Here is a 19,195-nt window from a genome sequence, read left to right as displayed (position 1 = left end):
TACTCCTTCATTTTCAATTGGTCTTTTACTTCTCCTTATGTTTTCTCTGAGGTATTTATAAGCAGCTGCCAAATACTTTTTTCAGTCTTCATTTACTACACCAAGACAGACTCTCTAATCCATTCTGTGGAACACAGATTATTCATTCCTTGTATTATTGTATTAGCTCATCAAGCAATTTGAGCTCATACTAATCAGGAGGCCATTTTAAATACACAAGATAATACTGGTGTGTTCTCATGCTATATTCAAATGTGGTGATAACAGTGTCTCATGAAGTAGTTCTAAAATTTCTGACTTTCTGATGGAAATGTCTTAACTAATACTTCCTCCCATCCCATTTACCTTTTGCACATCTGTGTCACTTTGTGACTTATTTATCCTTTCACCGAGTAGCATATACTGAACCTTTTCTTCCCCATTTGTTTCTCAATATATCAGATAAAATTTTGTTATTAGTTCCCAAATGCCTGACCTTGTATTTATTATTGCAGAGTTTTGATCTATCTGCATTACTCAACTCTTTAAGGCTATTTGATTTATTCTTTACCTCATATCTAGATCCTTATCTATGTTTACCCTAAGTTTTAAGTAATTTCTTTAGTATGTTCTCACTCAAGGGCATTGATTTCTGCATTTTATTTCCTTTTTGACTGTCAATAATGTCTATTTTCATATGTTTTATTCTACTTCTGTTCTACCATTGTCCTCAAACAATCATCCTAACTGAAAAATTAAATACATTCATCCAGAATTTCCCTAACTGCTTCATATATAACCTCTGTCCCACCATCAGCTTTGCTTCTTTCTGTCTAGTACTCATACAGCAGGAACACTTAATTACTTACAGAATCACCAGTAATCCTGAAATCTCAGTGCTTTCTGGAAACGTTCACTTCAAGCATGACCTATTGTTCTCTGTGATATTTTGTTTCTCTGCCTACCCCCCTACACCCTAATCTCTTTATGCCATTTTTTTTAAAGTAACCTTTTAAAAGTTTACTTTTAAAAAGTAAACTTCTCCAGAAAACGGGGGGGGGGGAGGAGGAGGGAAAGGAGGGAGTGAAGTACCAGATTCTTTATACTTTCTCCCTTCTCAAGCTTCCTTGGTTGCATTAGTTTATCAGCATTTGTTCTTTTTAATCCAATAACTTTATTTACATAATAGCTTAGATTTACTATTCCATTTAACGTAAACTGAATCAATTATACAGAGAGCATAAAGAGTAAAATGCTTGCTAAGACTAAAACATGGTTTTAGCATGGTTTTTATGGAGTTTAAAATTCATTGAAAATGCAACAACAAATTATTTTACAATTTGGAGTAAGATTTTTGTATTTTGGTGCCTTTGCAAGACAATAAAACTGCTTTAAACTGAAAGCTGCATTTGGCTTTCATCAAAGCATTCTCCGAAATGAATCCTTCTAAAATCAATGATGAATGAATCAATGAAGGAAAGTCAGTATGACTAATTACCAAGAAAACTGCTACTCAAAGGGATCACACATCGGTCCGATAGTTAACAAAACCGTAATTTGTTTCTATCAGTTAGATACAAAGACAGAAGGGGTTTTTCTTAGTGAAACCAACAGATAACCTGGGATGAAACTGAGCATACTGAGTAAGTTTACTCATTAAACATACTTGTTATTTTCCAGTTCTAGGAATATTATGGATTGTTTTACATATGTAAGCAGATGGTGTAAAATTCTACAATATTAACAGTGCATAAGACAGGAAATATTTTAGGAGTAAGATGCAGTGGTGATTCAACTCTTTCATCTCTATTGTAATTCCTTGCATGCAACTGAGGTTGGCAGAGTGAGAAAATTGTTATTATCTAGTAATCTGAGTGAAATAACCAGATGATCTCTGTCAGTCAAATTTCAGCAACCCAGAATGATTTCCTACCTCGATAGTCTTACTGTCAGGCCAAAATTGCATTGGTTTTAGAAACTGTGAACAGACAGTTACTGATTTAAGAAATAATCACCCATCATTAATACCCTTGGAAGCACCAACAGAGAAAACAGTTCTAGTCATGGAACAAAATATTTCCATACTGAGCGGAAATAGAGCAGTAATAGTTTAACAATAGTGTAAAATAGAGAACCTGGAGAGCTGCTATAATTTTTCCAGGCTCATGTCATTTTGAAGACATGATACTGCACTTGCTCTATTTTTCTCTAATTGTCCATCTTAGGGAGACCTAAGAATTTAAGCTAGTATCACTTCAAGCCTATGTCACCGCTTAGTTTGGATGAAACACCTCAGTGGAATGAAATGAAGGGATGGTTAGGACAAAATGCATCTCAGAGAAAAAAAAAAAAAAAGAAAAAAAAAAGAAAAAAAAGTTTAATTGTTTAGCCTTATTTGAATATATAAATAAATTCTAATTGTACCTAGATTGTGATTTAATAGATGGACATCACAAAAATGAAATGGAGGGGGAAATAAAGCTATTTCATACTGAACAGTAATTAGAAACTAAAGAAACTGAATAACTTAGGAAGCTTTCACATGATGCATAAATCAAAGATAGCCTTATAAGTCAGTGACATGTTGAAGTCTGTTGCATGTTTTATAAAGTGAGGCCCTTGTATAATAAATCTTAAGTTACAGAACTACAAAAAGAATATAAATCAAGCTAGTGATTCCACATCTTAAAAGCAGTTCTGAAGAAAAGAATCTTAATTTAGTCCAGTGCTTGATATCTGAAAGTATAAAACTATACATTTTTCCCTTAGTAAACAGAGATTTTGGTGCGTAGAGGTGTTAAAATAAGTACTTTGGAATTCTGCATTAATTCACTGTAAATTCTGTGAGACTTATTCTTTATTTTCCCTATGGAAAACAGAATCCAGAGTCATTCAGCTTTCATTTTAAGAAGTAGTCATAAACAAGAAATATTTTTAGCCCTTATTTCCACATTTTTTAGCTTAATAATGTAGTAATGTATCACCTACATAATTTCAAGGTTGAGTGTTGCAATAATGTTATTAAAGATAAGTGAACGTCAATGTCTTTTCTTTAAACTTCACCTTTTGACTAAATTGAGATAAAAAGTCTCCCCAAAGCTTCAAGTGGAAAGCATTCTGACAATAGTTACAGATTTCATCTTATGCTTAGTAAAATTACTAATTGTGTATAAAAAATCTGTGTGGAATAAGGAAGAAGCCCTAATAAGTGGATCTGACATGATATTACTGGTATTACAAGTTGGCATTACTTTTTCATGCCAAATTAAAGGCTTCAGTAAGTCAAATGTAGATAGGACCCAAATATCCTTTCCTAGTTTATATGGTGAATTTTGGTAGGCTTTTTATTCCTTCTCTTTTCATTCAAAGAAGAAGGAACATGTAGCTGACTGGGAGGCTGCAATGAAAGTGCCGTCTCGGCTTTACATTAGATGCCACAGAAGTTAGATTACTACCTCATGCAATCCCATACTATTTTTTAGTAACTTTAAAATGCTGTCCTTAATTAAAAATTAATAAATCCTTCCTTTTAGATTACCTAGCCAAAAAGTTCTTATCTCATTTTTCTCAGCCTTCTTTCTATCTCAATCTGACATCTGAAACACATTATTGTTACAATTCCCCCAACCATACTGCTTATACCAATCACAAGCTTGATTTCTAGTCCTATAACAAAGCATCTGCACTGTTTTTCACACAGAAAGGCTAAAAGTAGAATTCTAACCTAAATGCCACCCAGTGATGGTTGACATTCCTCTTCTTTTACTCCTGGAAAAAACGTGCATCCAAATTTTGTAAAGAGTAGTTTTCAAAAGCCACCATATGTTCACAAATAAGTCATTATTAATTTCAAGTACTATTTGTTTAAAGAAAGAGTGAGAAAGGCTGTAAGTTTTCAAGCATGCCTTTCTTTGGAGAATAAGTCATTAACTTCAGGAACATTGAGAAGAAAAGTCTTGTTTTTAATGATTTCTCAAACTAGAGTTGTTTCATTTGGTGGTCTGTCTCTATAGCTGGGATGGTGTCTTTTAATGCTTCCTCTAGGACCTTTGCAAAACGTAGTTGGTGAGCACTTTTAATGCCTTTTATGTCCACAGATAAGAAAATGCTTGAACATCTGCTTAATGAGTAGGCTAAGGCTCTATTAGTATCGTATGGTTCCGCACATCTCCCAGTCCTGGAGCACAATAATCCTGTCTGTGTATCACCAGTTCAGCAACATCTCTCAGCAGCCTGCCATCAGACAGCCATTTGCTTACCTATGTTGCTTGATGGGCTGGGTTCCTCTGTCAGGAGACAAGGCCTCTGGGAAAGACTGAGGGCCTGAAAAGCTAGACTCCATAACTTTGTCCAGAACAGGCCCAGGATGCCTATCTGGTTTGGAGTACTGTGGCACAGAGAACAAAATTAATTAATACATAAAAAACAAAATACATTGTTGATGTTATTCAGTCAGAACTGAAATTGGTTAGAAGTGCTAAAATACATTTTAAAATTAAATCAGGCACTGCAAATAATCCATTCACTATTTACATAAGCAAAGAGCACCGATACTTGTTATCCCCACTACCTTCTACACAGCAGAATACTGATATCTGCATTGGTAGCAGAATTACTGACTAATCTTCCCACAATGACAGGGAAGACTGATCCCTTTGAATAAAAGCCTACTTTTGTGTTTGTCCATGCAAGGACTGAGATCACAAAACACATCTCAGAGGATGTTCTGCACCTCCTTGTGTCCTTTGGTAATTTCAGTCAAATATTGCTTTCATCAATATGCATAACTATGAAAACCAAACCAAAACAGCTTTTGTATCATCAGATAAGTAAGAAAAACATTTGAATCCTATCTATAGCACCAGACATCCCTTTTGGACAAATCTGCGCCTGAAACTTTTGACCTGGGAGTATCTGTGCTAGTAATATCAGTGTAAACATAATTCTTCTTGTGACAGTTGTAGGCGTAGGGCAATCTCCGGGCACACAGTGAGACACAAAGATCTGTAAGGCAGACACTGGACGTGAACAGGAATGGATTTTCTTCTTCCTACTTTGTGATTCAACTGGAAATTCAGCAAAAAATTGTGTCTCTGATCCTGAATAGAGCCAGGAAGTCAAAGCTGCATTTTGGCTTGAAAGAAGAATCGGTGTTGTTCGTGGTTACTGGGCAGTATCTCAGAGATATGAGTGGTTAACCCACATTTCCACAGAGGTATGGAAAATATTGCACTTGCAGAGTTTTTATGCTGTGTTGTGATGACCTGCAATAAACATAATTGGTCTATTTTTCTTTAATCTATTTCTCTCTGCATTGAATTTGTATTTTTAGTACTAGATATTTGTTATCTTTACAATAAGCTGGTACTGTGGATGCTATTACATGACTAAATATTTTAAAAAGAAAATACAACATAAACTAAAAAACAAAACAAAACAAAGATCACAGTGGAGAAGATAGTAAGATTTCTGCCACAGCACAGATCTTTTTCACAATTACTTTGTTGTCTAACATAAGACGAAGGAAGAACTTAAAAATATATAATTATTTTCTGATTCCCATTTATTCTTATCTACATTTCTCATGAGTTCAGCAAAATCATAAAGAATGGCATGATTACTCTCTTTTAACTGGGTTAAATGCAATTTCAGCACACCTACTCAAACTGCTCATGACCAGTTTACCAGTTTCTACTGATAAAATAACATCTCCAATTTTTTCTCCTGAGCTCTTCTCCCTTTTTCTGTTGGGTTAAATATCCACAGAAACAGGGCCAAAATAACTGCTTACATGCTTTTGAGAGCAAGGTGGCAATATGCAAAATGTTGCTGTGCACAAAGTAAACACAACCAAAATAATAAGAGGAAACATATTCCACTCATATTTCTTTCAGCTACTATGATCCTAGTTGTCACTTGTAACCATTATAGATAAAGTATTCAGACAGAAGTATGACTTCTAAGGTGCTCACGTCTGTGAAAGTTTTAAACTTCAATAGTTATTCTGCCAGCTGCAGAAGTGACACTGATTGCTGACCTGAATAAATCAATTCAGGCTATGTGAAAGATGGGTTGTTAGCACCAGGAAGCTGTTTCTCTTCTTTTTCGTGTTTGTTCATAATATTAAATTTAAGGTTCAAATGGCTTATAGGACCATGATTATGAAGTCCAGCACAGAGGGTACGTTGCGATGAGCTATGTCTTTTGCCACATCCACAGTTAGAGTGGATGTGGGCTGGAAGGATCGCATACAGAGTCTTTCTTCATTACATCTGAGGAAAAACAGGACCCCCGTGAGCTGGTTCTGACTAGCAAACAGCCCCAGATATCCAACACCCACCACTGCCCAGGTACAGGTGGCTCTTTCCCGCTAACCATTTCACTTAATCAATTTTCAGAAACACCACTTACCAATTACCACAACAGCTATAATGTTGATTACAATGATAAGGTGAATCACAATTTGAACTAAGGGTGCAAATATATGGAGAATTTGAACAATCGATGCAATTGGATTTATTTGGACGTATCACACATCATCCATAGACTTAAACACAGTTGGGTTTACTCTTCTGTAGTTTAACTGTAAATGCCACATCCCTTCTCTGAGACCTTCACCACGGATGAAAACATCTTCAGGTTTCTGGGAGAAGTATATGTGTACAGCAGCATCAGTCATTGCTCCCAGAAACAGGGTAGGGGATCACTACCCATCAGTATCTTGGTGGAGACTGTCCCACTGTCCCAAAGCCCAGTTCTCATCCAGGCTGCCCATCCTGAGCTGCCAAGCACACAGCCACTGTGGAGAATAAGCTGTGAAACACTTTCAAAGGACAGTTCCAGGAGGTTGGAAGCATCACTGAAAGCTTATCTGTATTATTATTTGTAACGGTTTTATTGTCTTCTTGGTTAATTATTTGTGCTTGTTTGAGCAATTACTGAGAAATGCTGATGCATATGGCTAAATAAATTAAAGAATAATGATAGCATTTAAAAATAAAACGTTTTGCAAATTTTCAATTTTTCACGGTTTCATGGAGAAAATCATCTGTTATGTACAATTACTCAAACTCTTTGACAATAAAATTCCAGCCCCTGCTAGTTAAAGCTAAACAAGTCTGCAATGACAGCCTGGGCAGGGAAGCAAGAAATCAGCCTCTGCCTCTGACCTGCTGTACCACTGTGAGCACATCATTTCCCTGCTCTACATCTTGGACTACTTCTAAAATTTAGGATCCATAGGTGACAAATGCTACAGGTGCTACAGAATAGCTAGACACTGTTGTCCTAGGCTTCTGCAAAACAGCAGCTCAGCCCCTCCAGCTTTTCTTCTCTCTTCCTCCTTGATTTTCCCTCAAATGATAATAATAATGATAATAATAATGATAATAATAATAAAGTCAATATATGCACACAACATTGAAAGAGAGGTGATGTGGGGATGCCAATTCAAAAAGGACTGAGAAGGCAGAGGGGGTTCAGCTTTAAATTACATTCAGAGAGCATTCCTCAGAGAGGTGAAGAGCCTTTTCTCGATGGGTTGGCATTGCAGAACCAACCTGTCAGCTGGAATATTTAACATCCTTACAGCTGTTCCCATATGTTATGTGCTCTGTTGCCAATGCTCTATACAGAGGTCAGTAAATTCAAGTTTGTCTATTTTGGCAGTTCTTCCAAGGTTGTCACAAGTTATTGAAATAGGAAATTTATTCTTGATCTCTGCTAATAAATCACATCATAACTCAGGCAAAAACACTCAGTGATTTTTTAAAAGAGTTAAATGTTTCTGTCTGGTGTTCAACTGATATTAATTGCATTTCTATCATAGTGACTAATATATATATATATATATATATATTTTACTATCAGCAAAAGGCAACAAAGCACAAAAAAAGCATTTTGTCCTCTTGCTATAAGGATATCAGAAACCTCTACCCAATGACTGCAAGCTGTTAGAAACAAGTGTAGTGAAAAGTGAAACCATACACTACAGCATGAAAAGCATATTAGGCACCTCAGAGGGAAAGTGATGGGGAATTAATAGATCCACTTACTACCATGGGAGAAGGTATTAAAATCCACAAGGGTGAAAAAGGCCATGACAACTCTCAAAATCACAGAAGGAATGGAGGTGTGGCAAGCCTGCTGCTTTGCACCCCACCCCACTCCAGTATTTCAAGCTAGTTGTAATTGATGGAATGGCAGACTCAAACTCCTTGGAAACCTTTTGCTTCATCTATACTTACACTGTACATGTATTATCTAGCTTGTGTGCCAATGCCAGATGTTTGATGTGAATGTGCTTGGAGTAGCTCTGTGCTAAGAATGACTATACTGGTAAAAGATGGCTTGACCTGTTGTCTGGTTCATACTTGGCAGAGGCATGGTGCACAGCCTGGGCCTGGGTTTAAGTCCCTGATCGCTGCAGCAAACCTATTCTCTGTTGCATGCCAGGTGGACCTATTCTTTCCCAACTTTATTACAGTGCTGTATGCTGGCATCATTCATTTAGGATATTTTTAGAGGGTCCAAAAATCGGAATGATAACCTGTTAGTATTTACCAGAGCACAGTTGCTGCAGAGCTTTAAGAGTTTTTATGTTTGCTGCTCTTCAAAGACTTTCTGGGAATGCTTTCAACAAAAAGAATAATGAACAGGAGTGTAAAGCCAAGTCTGTATCTCCTTGTAGTAGGGGGCTACCTAAGGCTGCAACACCAGAGGCTTTGTTATTCCTACTCATGGTGCCTGACCTGTAGAATGCCACAATGTGGCTGTTCTCCCTCTCTTGTATTTATTCTGATTATCACAGAAAAGGAAGGAGAAAAAAAAAATTAAAAAGCAACTTCTTAAATTAAGGGAGTTCTAAAAAGCCTGGTCATTTTTTTTTTTCCCCTGAATGTCCCCCTTTAAAAATAAAAATAAAAAATTGAATATCCAGTCTTCTTAAAAAAAACTAAAAGACCAATATTTCCATATGGATGGAATGGAGGAATGTCCTGCTCTTCCAATTCTTTTCTTAAATATTGCCCTTTGAAATAAGGATTCCCAACAAGGTAGCCCTTAGCTTAGGATGCAGCAGGAGAATTGAAGAGTGTTTTAAAATCAAACATTTGGATCTTTTAACCCTCTATGTGATTTTCATAATCACACCACTGCAAAGAAGCTTTAATTGGCAGAGGTGGGATATCACAGGGACTCAGGTCCAAAATTCTTTCCTTTTCCTTCTGCAGCAATCAAAACAGCTGCAAGCAAAATGAATTAGGCTAGAATAAAGTGGAAATTTATAATTTCAATACTTCATTCAAAAACAAAATGTGGGTTGCATGTTGTGTTTTTTTTTTTTTCTTTTAATGACAATTTTGATACATTTACATAGCTTCTCATTTAAAAGATTCAAAACGGGCTTTCCAACTAAATAACTTTTTTTTTTTTTTTTTTCCTCCTGAAGTCCAGTCAAGGTTAAAAGGGAAGAAAGGAATTATGAGGAGAAAAAGTACTCCCTTGAAATTGGTCAAGCTCTTTAAAACCCCAAACCACTTGAAAAACTATCTGCTATACCCTGGGTCTCAGGAACTATGTACAACTTCTTCCTAGGGCAACACAGCATTTGAAAAGACCTATGCACCTATTAGTAAATGTAGCAGACTCTGAGTGTAAATGTGAAAGCTCTTTCAGAATAGGCATCAGAATATTCATCAAGAATAAGAAATGTTTTTAGGTCTACAGTAATACAGAGGAGAATAGAAAGCAAGGTGAAAAAAAATATGGAAGCATCACCAGGTCCATCATGCATAGGAGGGAAAAAAAAAAAAAGGAGAAACTTTTAGGGAAAGAGAATGGCAGTATACAAGCAAGACAGATTACCCATTTTAGAAGACCATATAGAACAGAAAAGGAAAAAAATTCCAGGATTTCATAAACCCAAACAACGCCTAACTGGATGACTAGCATCCAGAAAATAACTTTAATTTGTTTAAGTTTCTCTTGGCTCTTGGGAATAAAAAGAACCAAGATTTCTCCCCATGGTGGGGAGCTGCAGATGATCCTCATGGAGATCATACCCAGAGTGACTGCAGCACCTGCTCAGGTTTGAGCCAAGGGAAAGCTCTCCTCCCCTCACCAGAGCCTTGTCTCCTTTTCAAGCTGCAGATACACACAGGGCAGATCTCTGGTCTCTGATGGGGAGCCACTCAGACCCATTTCAAAGCTCTTTTCTGCTCTTCCTCCCTCCCCCCCCCCCCCCCCCTTTTTTTTTCCTCCAATCTGCCAAGTTCTGTAAATATTTAATGAACTGCCTACATGCATTCCTGCACTAAAATCTTTCTAACAATAGAAATCATTATTGTCCTGCACTGTTACTCTACATGCCGCACAAGGTCATTCTGCATTTCTTCCTTAGTATTTTTGCTCCCCAAAGGAAAATGCACTAATGGCAAGGATAAAACTGCTCCCTGCTAGCTGCCACGGGAACTAGAAAGCGGTGTTAATTACCAGCACTGAGAACTGCAGTCTGAACAGCATTAAAAGCTGAAAAGCAAATGTGGCTTAAAATAATAAAGAATAACAATTGTTTTCAATCTCTAATATTTGGAATCCACAGACTGCTGCTTCAGCCATTATAACTATTGTTATGGCAAAAGAAAAAGGCTTAAATAAAGCTTGTCGATGTGTTTGCTGGATGCTCAGAAGATACCAAGTAGTTCTTTGTGATGTTTGGTTGAAAAAATACTGCACTGAATTAGTGAAAAATGCCTGAGAATATATTCTTAGTGCTAACGAAGACCTACCTTGTATGTTAGAACAAAAGGATCACAAAAGCTCTTTACAACAAAAGCTCTTTACAACTTTACCTTCTGTTGACACCATCACAACCTAATAACACTCCCAACAGCTCGTTTTAGGGGCAAGAAGTAAACTATGACTGAATGAAAGTTAAAGAACTGCAGAAGGTTCCCTAAACTGTCACTGTGCTATTTTAGTGAAATTATCTTTCTACTTGAAAGGGTGCATTTTTCCTGAATCACAAAACATACGATGACTGCAAGGGTGCTTCTACGAAACAAAACTGCTCGTGAGCACAAGCAGTGCTTTAACAGCTCTTCTGTCACAGCATGGGGGCTCTGCTTACTCCAACTGGTTAAAAAGGCATTCATTTGATGTAAATGATGTAAACCTGGATTTGAGATATCTGTGGCTAAACGAGCATGAGTGCTCACTTTTTTATATTATAAAGTATAATTATAACTTATTCTAATTATTAAAATATTCTAATTTTGGTCTTGCTATCAAGATCATTATCCATTGTTTTAAAGGCTTTGTTCAGAAAAAAAAAAAGGATCAGCATTCATACACATTCAGTGTATGAATGAGGGGAAGAGAACAGCATGCATTGGAAAGGAATTTGTATCAAGGGCTAAATAAATTAGCTGTCTTCAAGGTCCTTGTTTCATGCACTTTATGCATCTCATTATTGTGGGATTGTATTAATTTACAAATAACTTTATTGAAAACGTGGCTAAATACATTTTGAACTTAGTTTGGACAAACCAATCTCTTTCTAGTATCAAAAATCCCTTTATTTAACTCAAGACCCAGCCAAATGATACCATCTGCACTGTCTTCCTTGGGCACTAGTTAACCTGTACAAATTTAAGTCCAGATTTTGATTTTTTCTCTGAATTAACTGTGACGAGTTTCACGCAGGTTCATTAACATGTTGTACAGGAAAACTCAAAGTCACTCAAGATGAAAGTCCTCCACTTCACGTATAAACTATATTTATGAGCTAAGGTATTTTCCAACAGTAATTTCCAGTGCTGGATGCAAAACTAGGGGGCTCAGCGTGGTTTATTACATGAACAAAATACCCCAGGGCCCATCAAAGTAACTTACAAAAAATAAATAAAAAAAAATCCCTGCTTGGTGTTTTCTATTAACAGGCCTGATAGAAAACATTTTATGAAAGAGGTGAGAATTCTTGTTCCCATTGCTCAGATGCTAACAGCAACATGACGATGTGCTGCGATCAGCAGCAGGAACACAGCCAGGCTATTAAGTGTTGTAGCTGGCAGGATTACTTACATTTTGCAGCTGGACTCGGCTTTGTGCCATACACTCTGACTTTGCCATCATGCTGGAAGCATTTAGGCTGTAGGTTTTCCTGTTCTGTTTTTCTTTCAGCTGTTCATGAATTTGCTTTGTTTGTTTCCTGCAGAGAGAAATAAAATTCATGTAAGGAAGAGCTAGTTTGAACTACTACTATTAGCTATGATATTTATATAACCATGGTTCTCTCTGTTCAAAACTTCATTGCATTGGATTAAGCAGCTGGCCTAATTGAGTAGTCTAATATTTCAATGCAATGGTCATTTTCCGGAGAGTCTTAAGAAAGGAAAAAAAAAAAAAAAAAAAAGAGCTTCTCTGTTTAAAATGTCTTTTATACTCAACTTACTATAATAGCATGCTAGTTGTTTTAGTGCAGATTTTTGAAAGAAAGATAATTTATTGCATATTTAACAATAGCTTGCATGTGGGCCTGAATATTAAAAAAGCATTTTACTTGAACTTGGAAAGAGATTTTGGAAAACACAGCAGGCATTCACCCCTATTGGTTATAAAAAGTGTTAAACATTTCTGCTAGTAGCGTTAGACTTGACCTAGTGTCTTGCATACACTGGCCAGCAGCAGCACTGCTTTGCTATGCTGCACACAGCTTTTGGACAGCAATCGGTGCTGAGCCAAATTTCAGGAGGAAGTAAGTGATTTCAAGGAAGCGTAGATAAGAAATAAAGGAAAAACAAACGTTTTCTCCATTCTGAATTTGAAATTCTAGCAAAAAGGCTTCACTAAAATTTTGAAAAAGTTCTGATGATTTGCTGCTGAAAGCATCATGACATGATCATTTTCATAAAATTCCAGAGGAAATTCATGACAGCAGCTCTAGAGTATGTATGATTGAGCACTGGACTTTGGGAATCTCTTCTGCACATACAATAATCTTAGAATTTAATCAGGAAAAAAAAATTATGCAATCTTGGAACTCTAATTTGGGTTTATTTGGAAAATATGGGTTTTGAGTTCTTTCTGCATTTATAAACACACGAAAGTTAACTGGAATATTCAGTACTTCATTGCTGTATTTTTCAACATTACAATTGAGATTTCAGAATGGAATTTACTGAGAAAAACAATCTAATAATTAGTTTCACTTAATTTTTATGCAACCTAACATTAATATTAGGTTAATGCATATTCATTTTGCCAAAAAACAGGATGCACAGTTATAAAACCAGAAATTATTAATAATTCAAAGTTATTAATATATTTATATATTTGTTTTCAAAACAAATGATCCTTATGTCTTCTACTTTACAGACACTCTGCAATAAAGTGTTATCTCAGCAAGAAAATAAAGTCACCAGTCATCTATAAAATCCAGCTGTAAAGAGCAGCACATTTTCTTTTTACTGTGCTCTCCCCTCTGTTGCTAACACTTACTTTCTTGATTACTCTGAAAGGAATAATTGGAAGGTCATAGTGTTTAATTAAAGTTCTGAACTTCCTCAGATGGAATATATTCCAAAAAGAAGGACTTTTTAATACAACGATGCATAGGGAATTGCATATTTCTAGCAGCAGGTATTTCACAATTGTTAGACTAAGAAAAACAGAGTCAGTTTCTTCATATAAAAATCTTTCCCCCTGGACCATACAACATTCTGTTAGTAATATTTTACTGTTTGATATATCAAGTTAAGCCCAAAGATTATCCTCCACACAGGAGGGATGCTTTGATAACTTGTAAGCATGATGAAGATACCTCTGCCTGATGAAAAAGTCCTGAAAATCTGTTGATTAAATGCTGCTAACACATGATAAGGGCTGATTCATTTTACATTTGCAGTTTTTTACACCCTTAAGACACTGGGCAATGTCAAAGATACAATATTGTCTTATGTGGTCTCTATACAACCAAGCTTATGTGGGCCATGAGCTTCACATGGGTGAGCAGATCAAGAGGGACAAGCAAAATGCTTCCCTTAGTGTCCAATGACTGGGAACTGTCCCAGTGCAACCCATAGTGAAGGTGAGCCTGGTATTGAGCCTCTAAGAGAACCATGGAATAACTGGTCACCTGCTGAAGTTTGAGTCAAGGCAGTGGCACAAAACCAACATGCAGATGGATGTATGACTACAGTGCATCTCCTAGGATTTTGAGGGAATGGAGCTAATGACAAAAGGGGGAAATATAGGGAACAAAATCTCACCAGCAGTGAGAGCATTTAGGAATATCTCTTCAAAGGCAAGAGATGTTGCAGTGTTACTTCAATCTTCTTTAACTTCTGTCATCTCCAGCTATTTCTACATATCCACAGCTTCTCCACCTCCTGCCTTGGACTGGGCAAACCCTACTACCTTACTTGCCTGCCAGTGCTCATGATCTTCATGGATTCTGATATGGAGAACACTTGTTGAAACTTTCCATGAAGGTAGTAGTGTCAGGCCAATCAAGACATTTACTTTTTGGACAGGTTGTCAGATGGAACTGCAGCCAGGGACGTAGGGATTAGCATCTTAAAATTGCTGTGCTTCACATGTTTGAAAAGATCTCATGACAGAACCGAGGTGCCCATTTTCTCAATACTCTTCAAACTTCAGATCCCAGAATTGGGCGTAAGCACACTTCAACTCTTCTTAGTAACTCTTAGCTATAATATTTATAATGCAGATAAAAAAAAAAAATAATAGTAAAAAGAAGAAACCCAAAATATGAACCACGACAGTCCTGTGAGTGCATTTTTGAAGGATTATTTCTACTCATTATTTTTAAAAATAGCTCTCCCTACCACCTCATCAAAACTGGTATTTGGAAGGCTGTTCCAACCCAGCTCTTCACTATTCCCTAGAACACTGCAAAACCAAGAGGAACACAGCTAAAAGAAAATTGACGAGAGGGACATTTTATTCACAGTATGCTCAGTTGTTGATGGTATGTTCTTCCAACTGGCATTCCCAGTCTGCTTTTCCTGAATTCATCAGCAAAAAACCTCATCCCTTTCCAGGAAGGACAGGAACACCTTATTCTTTCTCTCTTTCATTCTTCTGCAAATCTAAAATAAATAATGACATTTCTAATTATATGGAAATATGGCTGTTCCTGCTCACAATTTAAACTGCAACCGAGAGAAACTGTCCTGCAACAGCACTCTCCTAGCTAATGTCATTGTCGAAAGAACGACTAAATGAAATCCCTCAAGACAGAACAGGTAAGAGAGTTTAAACAGAACATGTACCACTGAGATTTGAAGAGAAGGGTGAAAAAAAAGGCTTGGTGACTTTTCCAGTGTGTTTTTTTTTTTTTTTTTTTCCTTTTCTTGATAGAAATGCCAAAACATTTTTTTAGCAGTACCTCTCATCATAGTAGTATGATAAATGCTTCTGATAGTAGCATCTCATTTCCTACCCATTAGAATAAATTTAAAATAGAAACAGGGTCGGTGAGTGGCGTTTGGGGATTCAGATAAACACCCAAGCTTTTAAATAGTGGAAACCTCCACATTTTTGATGCTCAGTCAAATGCTCACCATGACTAACTTCATACAGGTTATTTTATATTATTAATATTTTTACATTAATTTATATTGATATGCATTCTCTCATTAGCTCCCATTGGAACAGGAATGAGGAATGACAATCATACAGAAAATATTTATAAATACAGTGGCATTGGCATGCATGTCATGTAATTGCTATGACGTTTGTGCAACTCAAATTATACACAAAAGAATAAATATTAAAAAAGAATGTTCAGTTGCAGAGATAAACAAAACAGAATAGAAAGTATATCACTTGAAAATTGTTTAGTACACTACATGATTCCATCTTATTTTATAGTTCAATGTTCTTGTGCATTAGAGATACTCAGTTACACAACTTTGATCAGCAGCTTACCACTATTAGCTAAAGGTTATAGTTATCTACAGAAAACTTATATGTTCATGCATTTCTAACTTTTACCTTTATTCCCAGCATATAGAAACAAGAGGGACAGTAAGGAATATGAAACTAAATGCAAAAATCCTTTATTGTCAAAATTAGGAAGTGATTATCGTGCTGATAATAAAAGGCACAAAATTATTATTGTCAAGAAAAAGAACTGGAAAGGTCACAATCGCTTCTTTCCTGCTATCAGAAAATAGAAAGAAGAACATGTAATACTTCTATTTACTTTTTTTGTTGTTGTTGTTACCAGTTTTTGATTTACATAATCTACCCATGGAGAACTGTTCTAGCCTGTCAAGAAATAATGACTGCTTCAAAAAGAGGGAAAAAACTGAAGAAGTGGAAAGCCGTAAAAAAAAAGACAAAAGCTAAAAAATATAATAAAAAAAAAAAAGAAAAAAAAAAAAAGAAAAAAAAGAAAAAAGAAAAGAACACACTAGACAAAGGCTCTTACTTTGTTTTGAAGTAGAACGCTGCACAAAGCATGCCCACTACGACTATGCCAAAGACAATACAGGAAATAGACAGCACTTGGCGCTGGTACACTTCTTCACTCTCTGTGAACAACAAAATTGAGAATTATGAAGGCATCAGAAAACAGTATTTGTGAAGAGTAGATTTCAGCACAACATGCTTTCACATGCTTTTTCATGCTTTGATGGACAAACGTGAAATTTTGGAGGTCTAAGTCGGCCAGATCCTCAACAGAATGGATGCTTCTCTGAACCTCTCATCTAGATAAAATTCATAGAGCTTTGGTCTCCTCGAAAAGTTTTAGAAAATGGTTCCCAAACACGTTAAAAGATACATAACCATAAAACCCAGGAAAATTTAATATTTTCTCTGCCCTAAATGTTTTTTTCCAGCTCCACTGTCAATAGAATAAAAAGCGCTGCAACCATGGAGTTTTACTGGCTTAAGGCAAGATCCTTCAGAGCTCTCGGAAGGTCCCATAAGACTCAGTTCATTTTCTGCTACGAAAAAAATGCATGTTTTATTTTCAAAGAATGGTGATTACAATGTCTTGCTCCCATGTCATTCCCTGTATTTGGAGCTAATGCACAACATACCACAGTGAAAAAAAAAAAAAATCAACTTGGATGGAATCCAAGGAATGCTATGCTACAATGCATCAGACATTGCTTTCATGGGAATCTCTAGTTTTTGAAGTAATTTCCTTAATACATCTCATCATCTTCTAATTAATTTCAAAACAGGAACAGAATGGAAGTTAAAAAAAAGAAAAAGCTAAAAAAAAAAGAGAAAACACTCATTCATGACAGCAGACAGAAACTGATAGGCAACTGGAGTTTCACACACTGAATTTATCAACAGCTCCGTGTTATATTTTATTTTTATTATTTCAGCTCCTTGTTTAGTCTGAAGTGCTATCATGCTAAATAGATTGTATCATAATCTGTCTCCAAACATACAACATATAAAATAATCTTTTTATTCATATGTTTGAGGTGGAAAACCAACATGTCAGATTATCAAAGCACAGCATAAACACTGTACACTGATAAAACTACATTTCCTCTCTAGGTCAGAGATCTTCAGTGCAGACCCCTGTTAACAAGAATACCAGACTCATGTGTCAAGTAGGTGACAGTAACTCCAAGTTCTAGGTTCGTAAGGCTCAGTTTTTTAAGAAGAAAAGAATGTAAGGCAACATCAAGGTCTATCTGGGCAAATATTGAAAAAATTAGCACCTAATTGGAATGTCAGTCTAATACCAACTTTCTTTATTACTATGACTGAATACTATGTACAGTTTCCTGATCAGTACTAATTATTAATTTCTCAAGAAAAAATATACAGACTACCCCAGTACTGTTAGGAAACACTTGGAATCTTATTCATTTGTCTCTAATAGAAGGGCCAGTTCCACTTCATAAGCTATTTCAAATAAAATTACAAGTACCAAATCTTTGTTTCTTAGCTACTTCTTTACTTGCTCTCTCAAAGAGCAATGCAATAATTCAGAACATTCCTGATAACATATCAACAAATCTGATTCCAATAGAGCTTTAGTCCCATTCCTCACTACATGAACAAAATTTGGATCTAGACAGTAAATCCTTATTGGTAGTGAACTAAATGTCTGGGGTTTCTTGTTTCTTTTTTTGTTTGTTTTTAATAGCCTTTCTGAACACAGTTATCCCCCTTCCATTTCCATTACAGTACACAAAAGACTGCAAAAAAAACTTGCAAGTTTTGAATCATGAAATGTTGAGGTGGATCACACTGCAAATCATTAAATAATTGTTCAGTTCTGTAATTGCTCATCTATTCTGACTGAATACCAATATCAACACCTTCTGCCTAAAATCGCAAATAAAACATATGTACCTATAAACTGTGATGTTACTTAGACATTACCTATCATTAAAACAAACATACATTTGGGTTAAAAGAAATTGATATAAATTGTGACAAAAAGCTCAAATTTCTTTTTCTGTTAACCTAGGTATTCATTAAAAACTTTATTTCTTTTGTGACTTTGTCAAGAAATGGTGAGTTTCATGCAGCTATGACCTTTTGTCAGTCCTGACTAGCTATCATTGTCTTGTTAAAGATGCTTTAGAATATATTTTACCAAGATAAAAGCACTTCAGAGACTGGACAATATTATCTTGCTCAAACAACTAGGTGAAGATTTAAGTCTCTTGTATAGTCTGCTTAATCCCCATCACTGGTTTTCAACACATACTGATCAATGCTTTCTTTACTTTTTTGTTTATTCTGTATAGTGCGTATTTAAATAACTAGTTATTGATTAACTATACTCCATTTCTTAGAAAGCTTTGTTCATTTTTTACATCCTTTAAATCTGTGTTTGTGTATTGGACTCCACCATTTTTTGTCTCCAACATCTTAAAATATAATCAGTTTAGCATTTTTCCATTCTCTAGTCTTCCACTTTTTTTTTTTTTTTTTTTTTTTTTTAAGAAAAAATGCTAAACAAAAACAAAAGCAAATATCACCATCCTATTGATGGAAATTTCATCTGCATCTCTTTGCAAACTTTCATGGTCTACTCATTGCTATGATTTAACCCCACCATTGCTCTAAACGCATATAGCTGAGATCTCCTCTAGCTGAGGGGTACAGAATAGGGCCTTTAAATCTAACACAATAAACCAGAGGGTTATAGCTGAGTTTTGCTAAGCACTATTGTTCTCACAGAACAGGACACTGATGAAATTCAATG

General features: G+C 35.8%; 1 protein-coding gene across 1 annotated transcript in view; it reads right to left on the bottom strand.

Moving 5' to 3' along the window:
* Positions 1–19,195, bottom strand: part of NRG3 (neuregulin 3) — a 406,497-nt gene that overhangs the window by 11,695 nt on the left and 375,607 nt on the right. The window contains exons 5-7 of the mRNA XM_082764302.1: positions 16,436–16,538; positions 12,061–12,187; positions 4,239–4,366 (exon numbers count right to left, since the gene is read on the bottom strand). Coding sequence (XP_082620428.1) covers positions 4,239–4,366; positions 12,061–12,187; positions 16,436–16,538 — 358 coding nt within the window. The remainder of the gene's footprint in view (positions 1–4,238; positions 4,367–12,060; positions 12,188–16,435; positions 16,539–19,195) is intronic.

This window comes from Aythya marila (assembly GCF_965140915.1).
Source record: "Aythya marila genome assembly, chromosome: 7".
Classification (NCBI taxonomy): domain Eukaryota; kingdom Metazoa; phylum Chordata; class Aves; order Anseriformes; family Anatidae; genus Aythya; species Aythya marila.
The sequence above is the reverse complement of the archived record's forward strand: the minus strand, read 5'-3'. Positions and strand labels throughout refer to the sequence as shown.